Below are 14,688 nucleotides of genomic sequence, written 5' to 3' on the forward strand. Positions count from 1 at the left end.
CTATTATACAGAGTGAAGTAAGTCAGAAAGAAAAACACCAATACAGTATATTATATGGAATTTATAGAATTTAGAAAGATGGTAATGATGATCCTATATGCAAGACAGGAAAAGAGACACAGATGTAAAGAACAGACTTTTGGACTCTGTAGGAGAAGGCAAGGGTGGGATGATTTGAGAGAATATCATTGAAACATGTATATTACCATATGCAAAATAGATGACCAGTGCAAGCTTGATGCATGAAGCAGGGCACTCAAAGCCGGTGCTCTGGGACAACCCAGAGGGATGGGGTGGGGATGCAGGTAGGAGGGGGATTCAGGATGAGGGAACACATATGCACCCAAGGCTGATTCATGTCAGTGTATGGCAGAAACCATCACAATATTGTAAAGTAATTATCCTCCAATTAAAATAAATTAATATTTTTAAAAGCTGAATTTTAATTTTTTAAAAAGCTGAGTGAGTTGAATTCACTCAGTATCTTACTGAGGACTATAGCCCAGATGACAGCCTCAAATAACTCTGAGAAACTGTTCTGAAGAGGTAAGGAGGAAGGTCAGTATAGATGTTATTTTGGTGAAAGGGGTATGTGCAACCAAGTACACATCTCCATAGAAAATTGCTGCTAGTCATGAGGAACAGATATCTTAGTTAATGGCTTTAGTGCTTTTCTAAATACAAGAAGATACAAGAAGCCAGGATAATAAAAATTTTTTCCTGAAAATACCTGAAGGTCTGTTCTGGCAGTTTTCCCAAAGCATAGAGTGCTTCATTCTGTCCTAATTCCTTTCAGGTTGTGTTGAAGGTCAGTGACTACAGTGGCTAATAGATTAATTCTTTTTTAAAAATCTTTTTTAAACATTCTTTTCAGAGAAGGAAATGGCAACCCACTCCAGTGTTCTTGCCTGGAAAATTCCATGGACAGAGGAGCCTGGCAGGCTACCATCCATGGGGTCACACAGTTGGACACGACTTTCACCAACATTAATTTTTAATTGGAGGATAATTGCTTTACAATGTTCTGTTGGTTTCTGTCATATATCAACATGAATCAGCCATAGGTATACATATGTCCCCTCCCTCTTGAACCTCCCTCCAACCACCCACCCCATTCACCCCGCTAGGTTGTCACAGAGCACCAGGTTGAGCTCCCTGCACGATATAGCAAATTCCCACTAGGTATCTATTTTATACATTATGGTAATGTATATATGTCAATGCTACTCATTCAATCTGTCCCACCCTCTCCTTTCCGCTAGACAGATTTCACACCATACCAGCTTCCCTGGTGGCCCAGACATTAAAGCATCTGCCTGCAATGCAGAAGACCTGGGTTTGATCCCTGGGTCTGCAAGATCCCCTGGAAAAGGAAATGGCAACCCACTCCAGTGCTCTTGCCTGGAAAATTCCATGGACAGAGGAGCCTAGTCGGCTATAATCCATGCTGTCGAAGAGTCGGACACGACTGAGCAACTTCACAACTTCACTCCTTCCCGCACTGTGTCCATAAGTCTATTCTCTATACCTGTGTTTCTATGCTGCCTACAAAATAGCTTCATTCTTAACAGAACTGGATGGCAAGTGACATTTCTTTAGTTGGCAGCAGTATTGTTACAGTAGCCTGAATCACAACAGTTATTTGTAGATAGTTTCTGTTTTATTATGATGCTAGCTTGAAGGCTCTGCCTATAGTCCTACAGGTCAAAATTAGTGCATTCAGGAGGGGACAGTCTCAGAGCGTCATGGAAAGAATCAGGTACCTTGAACTATCAGCATATACATCAGAGAATAGTTTTGCGGGCACACATTTTCAAGTTGTCATAGCTAGACAGATTTCACCCCATACCAGTGGATCCAATCAGGATTTCTAGAACTCTTTTGTCTTGAAGCAGAGAGCCTCTTGAAAGTAGTTTACTGATCCAAGATCCAACAGAGCACTTATAGAGAACTTAATGGACTGATGAGAGAAATTTAATCATGGCTACTTGTTTGGAATATTATTTATGCATGCAGCAGTTATATTCTATTTTTATGGATATATGAGAAAACCCTTTTTAATTTTTAGGCTGTCTCATCTTCAGTTTAGTAGACTCTGCTTTTATAAACTGGAATTTTAAAATGGTATCTGTTTCTCACTGTTTCCCAGGATTTAAAAACATTTACTAAATCTCCTTACATTTCATGGCAGTATTCAAAAGGAATATTTATTCCTGTTTACCAGGATATAAGTAAACAAATTGATTGTATAACTAAAGCCTTGTCTGTCTGTGTCAGTAACTCTGTTGTGTCTGACTCTTTTTCAACACCATGGACTATAGTCCACCAGGCTCCTCTGTTAATGGAATTCTCCAAGAATACTAGAGTGGGTTGCAATTTCCTACTCCATTTCCTACTTCCCAGCCCAGAGATCAAATTGCCAACATCCACTTTATCATAAAAAAAAAACCAAGGGAATTCCAAAAAAAATCTGCTTCACTGACTATGCTAAAGCCTTTGACTGTGTGGATCACAACAAACTGTGGGAAATTCTTAGAGATGGGACTACCAGATTACTTTACCTATCTCCTGAGAAACCTATATGTGGGTCAAGAAGCAACAGCAGACTAGTTCAAAATTGGGAAAGGAGTACATCAAGGCTGTATATTGTCACCCTGCTTATTTAACTTATATGCCGAGTACATCATGTGAAATGCCAGGCTGGATGAAGCACAAGCTAGCTTTTTGGACCATGAATAATTTTCATTCATTTAAAATATTTTGGTTATTCCTGATCACTTGGGAAGTACAAGAAAATCTAGCTTCTGAATATTGGCCATCTCTATAGAGCATATGCTTCCAGGGGTATAGTATCTAAGAGCTCTATAAAATGCCATTTTCATTAGGTATGGTATTGATATTTAATGAATAGGCTTTACTTAGCAATTAGGATTTTGTGGAGGTAATGATCAAAGTAAAACATAATGTTTGGATGCAATGCAGAATAAAAGAATATAAGAAATAAAAAAAAAAGATTGCAGGGAGAAATATCAATAACCTCAGCTATGCAGATGACACCATCCTAATGGCAGAAAGCAAAGAGGAACTAAAGAGCCTCTTGATGAAGTTGAAGGAGAGTGAAAAAGTTGGGTTAAAAGTCAACATTCAAAAAATAAAGATCATGGCATCCAGTCCCATCACTTCATGGCAAATAGATGGGGAAAAAGTGGAAAAAGTGACAGACTTTATTTTGGGGGGCTCCAAAATCACCGTGGATGGTGCCTGCAGCCACAAAATTAAAAGATGCTTGTTCCTTGGAAGGAAAGCTATGTCAAATCTAGATAGGGCATTAAAAAACAAAGACACCACTTTGTTGACAAAGGTCTGTATAGTCAAAGTTATAGTTTTTCTAGTAGTCATGTATGGATGTGAGATGTGGGCCATAAAGAAGGCTGAGCACTGAAGAACTGATGCTTTGGAATTATGGTGCTGGAGAAGACTTGAGAATCCCTTGGACAGTAAAGAGATCAAACCAGTCAATCCTAAAGGAAATCAACCCTGAGTATTCATTGGGAGGACTGATGCCGAAATTGAAGCTCCAATACTTTGGCCACTTGATGGGAAGAGCCAACTCATTGGAGCCAACTCTTTCCCCTGATGCAGGGAAAGATTGAAGGCAGGAGACAGAGTCAACAGAGGATGAGATGGTTGGATGACATCATAGACTCAATGGACATGAGTCTGAAGAAACTTTGGGAGATAGTGAAGGACAGGGAAGTCTGGCATGCTGCAGTCCATGGGATTGCAAGGAGTTGGACAGGACTGAGTGATTGAACAACATCAAGGTATTATCTCATGGATCCTCTGGGTATTTTATGAACAGGTATATATCTGTGATTTTCTATTGCCTGGTTTAACTCTTTTACAACTCTGTAAAGTTAAAAGTTAAATTGTAGAAAATGGAGAGTTATGGAAATGAACCATGAACTACAACTGGTTTCTCCTGTAAAGAAAAAATGACCCTCTCTTTATTTTTCACCCTACAGGTTATTAACCAGTTTTACACATATTAGCAAATTCTTTTAAGCATTTCTAACTGTAGAAATGTCTGTTCTTAAGTTCTCCCTTATACAATTTAACATCTTTTTAGTTTTCTCATTCATTAGTTACATGAAACCTTAAAAAAAAAACAAAAACACTGTTGCCTATAGGGTTCAACCTTTAATCCCCAAAGAACTTTTTATTATCTGATTACAGGGATATATTCAAATCAATGGATTTCATTCTAGAAGCCATATAAACAGTTGTGTTTTTTTTTAATCCAGAGGGGTCTTGGAACAATCTCTTCTTCCTATATGCAAATTGATTACTCTGGTAGATTCCTTAAACATTCATTAAACTTGTCATAAAAATACCAGATCTTAAAAAAATATACCAGATGTTTTATAAAATTGTCTTTTCCAGGAACCATCAAGTCACAGATGTAGGCAATCAAAAATCATTCTTGTAATCTGACCTGTACTCCAGGCTGTAATGGCCCTAGCCAGTCAACTTTTCTAAGTGGTGGGAAATCTAATATATAAAGTGCTAGATTTTATTCTATCTTGAGATCAAAAAAGTAGAGGAAACTAGTCTATAGATCAAGAAAGAATGCAACATGGTAGAGAAGGTAGAACTGAGAGACAGAAAAGTACTATTTCATGGGTTCCTAAAGACTATTTTGGTTTTAGTCCCTTCCTAAAACTGACTCCATTCCAGCCTTCAGATACATGAGGCACTTCAATATGCTTACATTTGTCCGTATTTTGCTTAAGTAGCTTAAGTTCATTCTGGTTACTTGTGACTAAAGTCTCTTAATTGATAATTATATAATCACTTAATACTTATTATCAAAGGTACTTTATTATTATATGGCTTTAGAATATAATTAGATGTCTAGAAGGTTTATGTAGGTGAGTTTTTTAACTTAGGTAAATGCAAATTTATATTTGGAACATACATATTACATGTAACTTGTAATTTCAGTGTTCAGTTCACTTGCTCAGTCATGTACAACTCTTTGCGACCCCATGAACCGCAGCACGCCAGGCCTCCCTGTCCATCACCAACTCCTGGAGTCCAACCAAACCCATGTTCATTGAGTGGGTGATGCCATCCAACCATCTCATCCTCTGTCATCCCCTTCTCCTCCTGCCCTCAATCTTTCCCAGTATCAGGGTCTTTTCAAATGAGTCAGCTCTTCACATCAGGTGGCCAAAGTACTGGAGTTTCAGCTTCAGCATCAGTCCTTCCAATGAACGCCCAGGACTGATCTGCTTTAGGATGGACTGGTTGGATCTTCTTGCAGTCCAAGGGACTCTCAAGAGTCTTCTCCAACACCACAGTTCAAAAGCATCAATTCTTCGGCACTCAGCTTTCTTCACAGTCCAACTCTCACATCCATACATGACCACTGGAAAAACCATATCCTTGACTAGATGGACCTTTGTGGACAAAGTAATGTCTCTGCTTTTTAATATGCTGTCTAGGTTGGTCATAACTTTTCCTTCCAAGGAACAAGCGTCTTTTAATTTCATGGCTGCAATCACCATCTGCAGTGGATTTTGGAGCCCAAAGATAAAGTCAGCCACTGTTTCCCCATCTATTTGCCATGAAGTGATGGGACCAGATGCCATGATCTTCGTTTTCTGAATGTTGAACTTTAAGCCAATTTTTTCACTCTCCTCTTTACTTTCATCAAGAGGCTCTTTAGTTCTTCTTTACTTTCTGCCATAAGGGTGGTGTCATCTGCGTATCTGAGGTGATTGATCTTTCTCCCTGCAATCTTGTTTCCAGCTTGTGCTTCAGCCAGCCCAGCATGTCTCATGATGTACTCTGCATATAAGTTAAATAAGCAGGGTGACAATATACAGCCTTGACGTATTCCTTTTCCTATTTGGAACCAGTCTGTTGTTCCATGTCCAGTTCGAACTGTTGCTTCCTGACCTGCATATAGGTTTCTCAAGAGGCAGGTCAGGTGGTCTGGTATTCCCATCTCTTTCAGAATTTTCCACAGGTTATTGTGATCCACAGTCACAGGCTTTGGCATAGTCAATAAAGCAGAATTAGATGTTTTTCTGGAACTTTCTTGCATTTTCCATGATCCAGAGGATGTTGGAAATTTGATCTCTGATTCCTCTGCCTTTTTTGAAACCAGCTTGAACATCTGGAAGTTCACAGTTCACGTATTGCTGAAGCCTGGCTTGGAGAATTTTAAGCATCCCTTTACTAGCATGTGAGATGAGTGCAATTGTGCGGTAGTTTGAGCTTTCTTTGGCATTGCCTTTCTTTGGGATTGGAATGAAAACTGACCTTTTCCAGTCCTGTGGCCACTGCTGAGTTTTCCAAATTTGCTGGCATATTGAGTGCAGCACTTTCACAGCATCATCGTTCAGGATTTGAAATAGCTCAACTGGAATTCCATCACCAATATCCAACTTATTTAGAGACCCAATCTGTTACCAATCTTGAGCTGTGCCATTAAAAAACAGTTTCACAGTTAAGCATGAAAAAGCCATTTAAACTTTTTGGGTAAAATATTAGATCTTTATAATTTAGTGAGGTGTAAGAGGAAATGTATTTGGTCTTTGTCCTCAGTCCCTGGGTGAGTCTGTAACCAAAATTGTGGTGTGCCTGTTGCCACTCAAAAGCCAATAAAGAAGAAGTTGGGTAGAAAACAATAAATGCTGGAGAGGGTATGGAGAGAAGAGACCCCTCCTATTCTGTTGGGAATGTAAATTGGTACAGCCACTATGGAGAACAGTATGGAGGTTCTTTATAAAATTAAAAATAAAGCTAACCATATGACCCTGTAATCCCATTCCAGGCATATATCCAGAGAAAACATGATCCGAAAAGATACACGCACCCCAATGTTCATTGCAGCACTGTTTACAATAGCCAACACATGGAAGCAACCTAAATGTCCATCAATAGAGGAATGGATAAGATGTGGTGTATACATATACAATGGAATTTTACTCAGCCATTACAAAGAATGAAATGATGCCATTTGCAGGAACATAGATGGATCTAGAGAATGTCATACTAAGTGAAGTAAGTCATACAGAGAAGGAAAAATATAGTGTATGACAACCTTCTATGCAGAATCTAAAAGAAATGATACAGATGAGCTTACTTATAAAACAGACTCAGACTTCAAGAATGAACTTATGGTTGCCAGGGGGAAGGGACAGTTAGGGAGTTAGGGATGGACATGCACACAATGCTAAAGTGGATAACAAATACTGTATAGCACATGGAACTCTGCTCTATGTTATGTGGCAGCCTGGATGGGAGAGGAGTTTGGGGGAGAATGGATACATGTATATATATGGCTGAGTCCCTTCACTGTTCACCTGAAACTATCACAACATTGTTAATCAACTATACTCCAATACAAAATTAAAAGTTTTTTTTTTTTTAATCACCTAAAAACAACAAGGAAAAAAAGAAGCAAGTTTGATGGAATGTTTGCTTTATTTTGGATGCTGGAAATGGCTGGGGGTGGGGGCAAGGATGAGGGAGACACATATAAAGCCCGACTCACCACAACCTGACAATCAGGGAGAAAGAGCTTTTCTAGACAGAGAGGGCCACATGCAGAAACAGCAGTTAGCTCTGACAGTCATCTTGAAATTGGTCATGTGGTGGTCTGACCAGCGTCATCTTGATTGCTTTAAATACAGTTATTCTTCAGTTCCAGGGTCAGTTTATTTCTATTTCCTTGAGACAAATTCTCAGAATTGTGGCAGCTTATGTCATGGCTACAGTCTGGTTATTTTGTAGTTAACTTCTTTCACCTGGTGGGGCTTTCAGACTCTATAATACAGCTCACAGGATATGGCTCAAAATACTTTCCATAGCTTTGGAGGAGGAACTAAAGGTTCTTGACTTTGCTCACTGATTAAACAGTTACTGTTTTTGACCTGTTTGACTGCTTTTCTTTGCTTCTGCATTTTCTCACTTTTCTGACTAAACTTTTTCTTCAGCTGACGTTTTCCCACAGACAACAGACAGGCGAAGGACATGGGGAAGGAGGGGTGGTGGTGGGTAAGGACCATAAGGTCCTGCTTCCCTTTATGGTTTTTCCCCCAACATTTGGTCATGCCTGCTCTAAGTTCATCAATTCCTTGGAATTTCCTGAGCAACAGAAGTATGTTATATTATTCCTAATGAGGTTCTGTCAAAAGATCAAAGTAGAGTTATGCTAATGAGGTGACAGCATGGGACCCCTAAAGAGGCTCAGGATGGGGCTGATCACCAAAAAGACCAAGTAATTAGAGGATACTGTTGTGGTCTAGACTGCCACCCACAGCTCCCCCCACCCCTACCCCCAACATATGATGAAGCCCTAACCATTCTCATGTGAGCATATTTGAAGCTTTGGACTTCAGAGAAGTAATGAAAGTTAAATCAGGTCATAAAGGTATGGTTCTAATCTAATAAAGCTGGTGTCCTTGTAAGAAGAGACACCAGTGCCTGCTCCCTACAGTCGTGCACAGACACGAGGCCATGTGAAAACACAATGAGAAGGTAGCAGCGTATTACACAAACCAGGATGAGAGGCCTCACCAGAAACCAACCAAGATGGTACCTTGGTCTTAGACTTCTAGCCTCCAGAACTGTGAGAAAAAAATTTTCTGTTGTTTAAGCCACCCAGTCTGTGGCAGTTTGTTACGGCGACCTTAGCTGACTAAAGCAGGTGGAAATTTCAGCCCCACCTGACATCTGGGGAGGAGAGGAAGACTGAGGATTCTCCATAAACACTTGAATGATGAGATTCAGGAGTTTCCAGATTACACACTGAACTATGCTTCCAAGGAACACACTGCAGTACTGGGGGGGTGGTGCATTGGGAGAAGTTATGTAACCCGGTGTCTCTCCTTATACCTTGCTCTTTGCATTTCCTCCTTTGTAATAAACCAGTAAGTGTGTTTTATCTGAGTTCTGTGAGTCATTCTTGCAAATTATCAAACCTGAGGGCAGGGACATGGAATACCCAAATTTGTAACCAAAGTGGACAGAAGTGTGGGTGGCCTGGGGATCCAGGATTTACAAGTGGTGTTGAAAGTGAGATACCACTTCAGGCAGAGTGGGCCAGAGTTCTTAAACCTGTGGAGTCTGATGCTAACTATTCTGCATTATTGTCAGAATAAGATTGAACTGTGGATGCCCAGTTGGTATCAGAATTGGAAAATAAGTGACATAAGGTCACATTTGGTCCTTTCATTATTCCATCTTGATATTTTCTAATAATGCAATCTAATAAAAACATGAACAGCTAACTTTATGCAGTTCAAAATCAAAACATGAATTTTTTTCCATCATAGTAAATAAATCAAGTATACACTATTACATGAAATAATAAGACTTCTTGAAAAGAATACAAACAGATACACAAATTGAACAGATACATAATACTGAACAAATTTAAGTTTATTTTTAGAATGTATGTGCATGAAATCAGATTGTATACAACAGACCAAAGGTTAACCAGAGACCAACAGAGTCATATAAAAATAATTTAAGGGAAACTGTATTGACTTTTTAAAAATAAGGCAAGTGAAATGTGGGCTCAGAATTATGTGGGTTCAAAATTAAAAACTTCTATGTAACTTCTGGTCACTGTTTAAAGGGAGAATATGAACATCAAATTTTTGACTATTACTGTACAAAAGTGAAACCAAATGCTTTCCAAATTGCAGTAAAATTAATTCTTCTAATATAAGACCATTAAGTCTACAAAGTCACTGACAAGTTATTTAAATCCTAGAATATTTTCTCAATGTAAATTTTGGAACATTCTGAATACTTTATAAACCTTCTTTTCTGTCTTTGGAAAAACACTGAAATTCCAAGAAATTTCTGTTTCTCTAATTTTCAGAGGTTAAAACAACAAACCAAACGTATTTTTCTAGGTTAATGTAATTCAGGTACACTGGAACTAAAGGAAAACACATAACTTTAATAAAACCAAATGTGTTATAGAAAAGGCAAGTCATAAAGTTAAACAAAAGTAGAAAACTTGGGTTGGCCCAGAAGTTCATTCAGGTTTTTCATAACATTATAAAAAAACCCAAACAAACTTTTTGGCCAACCTAATACTATTAGAATCAGTTATACAGGTTTAGTACATGAGAACCTATGTTAAAATTTTCGCTGGAAAAAAAACCTTAAAGCCCTTATTCTTTCCTGGAGTTTAAATAGTAGATCATATTCTAATTACTCAACGATTATTAACACGGTGATCTGGTTACTTCTTATACCTGCCAATGTGTTCACGGGCTATAATAAGCCTTTGAATTTGTGCTGTACCTTCATAAATCTGGAAGAAAAAAAAAAGTAGGTTAAATATATTTCATATGTAAGTCCTCAGTATTTTAGACAGTCCTCTAAACTCCATTCTAGTACTAAACTGAATCAAACCATACATATGGTCTATAATGTACAGTTATTTTGAAACCTGATTTTCTGAAAACCATGATAATACATAATTCTCTAAAGATTAGTTAAAATTATTATAAGAACTCTACCAAAATTTTGGAGGACAGTCTTAAAACAAAAGGATATTGACTTTCAAAAAGTATTTGGGAAATCTAATGTTTAATGTTGCTGAAATATTTAACCAACTTTTTTGAGCTGTTTTAGCTAGTTGTCATCTTCAGTCATTTTCTATTCTTACTCTCAAACCTGATTTTTACTTTTTGTTCCTAAGGAACTGAGTTGCTAATGAAAAAAGATCCTGGAAGGATTTGTTTTGTTCAGTTAAGTATTCCTAGAAGACAGCCCTCACTTCCAGTTTAAACTTCTAACTATTTGTTCAGATGCCGGAGAAAAGTAAAAAGGTAATAATTATAGGCTCCAGGGAAGGGAGAGCATTATCAAATAAACTTGGAACGTTAGATAAGGCACAAATTGTGATCCTTAGTTTTTTCAAATCTAAATTGAGGGGCTGCACTGTCTAAATTTCTTTCTTTAACATTCTATGATTCTACCCCTGGATTTTAAATGACTAGATTTGTCAAATAATTTCCTGGGGGTTGAGGGAAGTAATGGAGGAGATATTGAGAAGCATTGCTTATAAATACTTAAGATACATGTGGGATGAGCATTTATATCTTATTTACTAAATCACTACTATCTCTTCACTACTATCTCTAAGTTTTCTTAACCATCAATTTAATTTAGAAGACAGAGTCATATCACATTCTCTTTGTGTTTTTTTACCTCCCAAATATGACCTCAAGAGTTGTCAGGTACGATTCAAAATAAAATAATTTAATTAGTTTACGTGATATGCAGACTTTTAGGAGAGCAAAGAGTGGCTACAATTATCTAGGATGTTAAGAATCAAAGAAGGGTTATTCAGATAAATCTATATGTCTAAACTATTTGCTTTGTTAGCTTGCTCACTCAAGGCATTTACTTCAAAGTAACATTCTTCTTTGTGTTAATTAGTTCTAAAAATTTAGGCTCACAGCCACTTATTATGATGATTTATTATTACCTGTGACATAAAATCTTTAAATAATCAGAGATCTACCATATGATTTATGAATATTATTTCTTAAAAATCAACCATAATCATTTTAACATTACCTGATAGATCTTGGCATCTCTCATTAATTTTTCTACAGGATATTCAGTATTAAATCCATTGCCTCCAAAAATCTGAACAGCATCAGAAGCTAACTGATTTGCGATATCTCCAGCATATGCCTTTGCAATAGAGGCATAATAGGTATTTCGGCGACCAGAATCAACTTCCCAAGCTGCTCTCTGGTAACTCAATCTAGCTAGTTCAACTTTCATTGCCATTTCAGCCAGCAAAAATGATATTCCTTGGTGCTAGAATTAAACAGAAAAAAGTTTAAGGTATTTATTGAATAATTTAAAATTATTTCCCCTGAAACTTTTTTAACTTTAAAAACTAATTTTAGACTTAAAAAGTTACACTCTGCTTCCTCCAGTGGTAACATATTACAAAACCATAGTATAATTAACATTGGTAAAATATTATCAGCTAAACTATATACTTTATTCAAATTTGGCCAAGTTTTCCATCAATGTCCTTTCTCTGTTGTAAGATCGCATCCAGGATTCCAACTGAATTTAATTTTTATTTCTTCCTAGTCTTTCCAAAGCTGTTAGGATTCCTCAGTCTTTCCTTCTCTTTCATGACCACTGTGCACTTATGAAGAATAATGATTGGTTATATTTTGTAGAATGTCCCATAGTTTGGGTTTGCACGATGTTTTCTCAGGATTGGAATGAGGTTATACATTTTTGATAAAAAATACCACAAAAATTATATGGATCCTTCTGAGAAGCTCCTGGGATTTTTAAAAGAAAATTGCCATAGACAGTGAAAAATCATGTGGCACTGTTATCAGGTGCTGATGGGAAAATGATAAGGATAAATAAAAGATGTTTTTTATCCTCTAGAGGTTCATAATCAAACAGGGAAAGTGTTAGTCACTCAGTCCTGTCCGACTCTTTGTGACCTCATGCACTGTAGCCCACCAGGCTCGTCTATCCATGGCATTCTCCAGGCAAGAATACTGGAGTGGGATGCCATGTCCTTCTCCAGAGAATGTCGCCAACCAAGGAATCAAACATAGGTCTCTTGCATTGCAGGCAGTTTCTTTACCATCTGCGCCACCAGGGAAGCCTAATCAACTAGGAGACTTAGACAAATATTTTCAGAAGGAGACAGTAAGTTATCTGTGAGTTATATGGCCAAGATATGTTATAGGATGAAGCCATGTCCACCATACCTTGATATATGAAAGTTTCAAATATGAAGTATGCTTACAACTTTGGAAAAATATATTTATGACCCCAAAAGAGCAGAGTACACATTCTATTTAAAGAGTTAATGAAACATTCTACATGATAGATAACATGTCAGACCACAAAAAAAGTCTCAATAAGGGTAACAAGGTTGAAATCATGTCAAATGTCTTTTCTGACTACAGCGGTAGAAACTATAAATCAAAAACAGAAACAATCCTACAAAACACACAAAAAATGTGGAATGTAAACAACATGTTATTAAAAAAAAAAACAATGGATCTCTTAAGAAATCAAAGAGGAAATAAAAAAAAAATACCTGGAGACAAATTGCAAACAAAAACATAATGTTCCAAAATCTATGGGACATAACAAAGGTAGTTCTAAGATGGAAGTTTATGGCAATTCAGGCCTTCCTCAAGGATTAAATGAATTAATGCATGCAGTACTATTTGTTGAGAAGTTCACAGTGCAAAACATATCATAAGCGCTAGAAGTATAAAGGTTTCCAAAACAGAAATTTACTACTTGTGCTGAGCTTACATTCTAGTGAGGCAGTAAAGAAAGATAGCAGACAAACGCATACATGATATAATGTTGGGCAGTGCTAAGAGCTATGAAGAAAAAAAGTGAGATCTTCCCAGGTGGCACTAAGTGGTAAAGAATCAGCCTGCCAATGCAGCAGACGCAAGAGATACAGGTTCTATCTCTGGGTTGGGAAGACCCCCTGGAGTAGGAAATGGAAACCCACTCCAGTACTCTTGCCTGGAAAATCCCATGGACAGAGGAGCCTGGCAGGCTACCGTCCATGGCATCGCAAAGAGTCAGGCACGACTGAGCACACACTCATCAGTCACAGTCATCATTATATCAAGTGTTTCAGGCGTTGTTTTACACAGGGTATATTCTTTAGTGAAATCAATGAGGAAGTAGATATTTGCCGGGAGGAGTAAACATAAAAACAACAACAAAAGGTCAGTGTGGAAGACAGAAGACCACTGCAAGTACTCTGGATTTTGATCTGAGTGTGATGAGAGGATACTGAAAGAATTTTGACCATAAAGTGGTTAAAAAAAGAGATATAAGTATATTTCTTTCTAAGTATATCTTATTTCAGTCTCAAGTCCCAAATAGTATTTCTCCTCATTCATTTTTCCACCAAGAAATGGAAATCAAGGGGAAAAGGTATTGCTTACTAGCAATAATAATCAATACAAATGACAGTTACTCACAAGGGATTCTTTCATATCATCCCAAACTACTCCAGCTTTAACCTGGATGGAGGATTTTGACTAGACAAAGGAGTAGGCAGTTATTGCCTACTATTAAGAGATTTTATCATCCTGTAATTTGTTATTGGTGTTCCTAGTTTTACTTATTGATAAGAAAAAGTACCATCCTCTGTTTTTGTCAGTTTTCTTTACCCACAGCAAGTTAAGCACTGTGAGGGATAGTGGCACAGTGTTCTCTTGAAGAGAGAAGTAGTAATAACAACAATGATAAACATGGGAATGAACAGGAGAGTTAGGATTAGAAGACTACACTCAATAATGTCCCTTCAAACAAAACTAAAAAAAAAAAAATCTATGTATAAATCAGCTGCTTAATATCTCCTTTGTTTAGCTTAGAAAAGTAGTAAGCAAAAACACACTTTCTATACGTAACAGTAAGAGCCCATGAGGCAAAAATATCATTGTGCAGATGGTAAGAATACAAAAAAGAATCTTTAGAGTCTGTAAGAAAAGGAACATAAAATATTCCATTTTGAGTTGAAAATAGCCAGAAGAATATCAGATAGTTGGTGAGAAGGACCTGAAAATGATGTTATCTGTTTATGATTAAACTAAACTAATATTTAATAATAAACATACATTT

General features: G+C 37.3%; 1 protein-coding gene across 2 annotated transcripts in view; it reads right to left on the reverse strand.

Moving 5' to 3' along the window:
• Positions 1 to 9,422: 9,422 nt before the first annotated feature.
• The window catches only part of ACADM (acyl-CoA dehydrogenase medium chain), a 38,465-nt gene continuing 33,199 nt past the window's right edge, over positions 9,423 to 14,688 (reverse strand). For both annotated transcript variants that reach the window (XM_061411558.1, XM_061411559.1), the window contains 2 exons: positions 11,620 to 11,868; positions 9,423 to 10,345 (listed from right to left, as the gene is read on the reverse strand). In XM_061411558.1, coding sequence (XP_061267542.1) covers positions 10,274 to 10,345; positions 11,620 to 11,868 — 321 coding nt within the window. In that variant the 3' untranslated portion in view covers positions 9,423 to 10,273. The remainder of the gene's footprint in view (positions 10,346 to 11,619; positions 11,869 to 14,688) is intronic.

The sequence above is a fragment of the Bos javanicus genome, chromosome 3, assembly GCF_032452875.1.
Source record: "Bos javanicus breed banteng chromosome 3, ARS-OSU_banteng_1.0, whole genome shotgun sequence".
NCBI classification, from domain to species: Eukaryota; Metazoa; Chordata; class Mammalia; order Artiodactyla; family Bovidae; genus Bos; species Bos javanicus.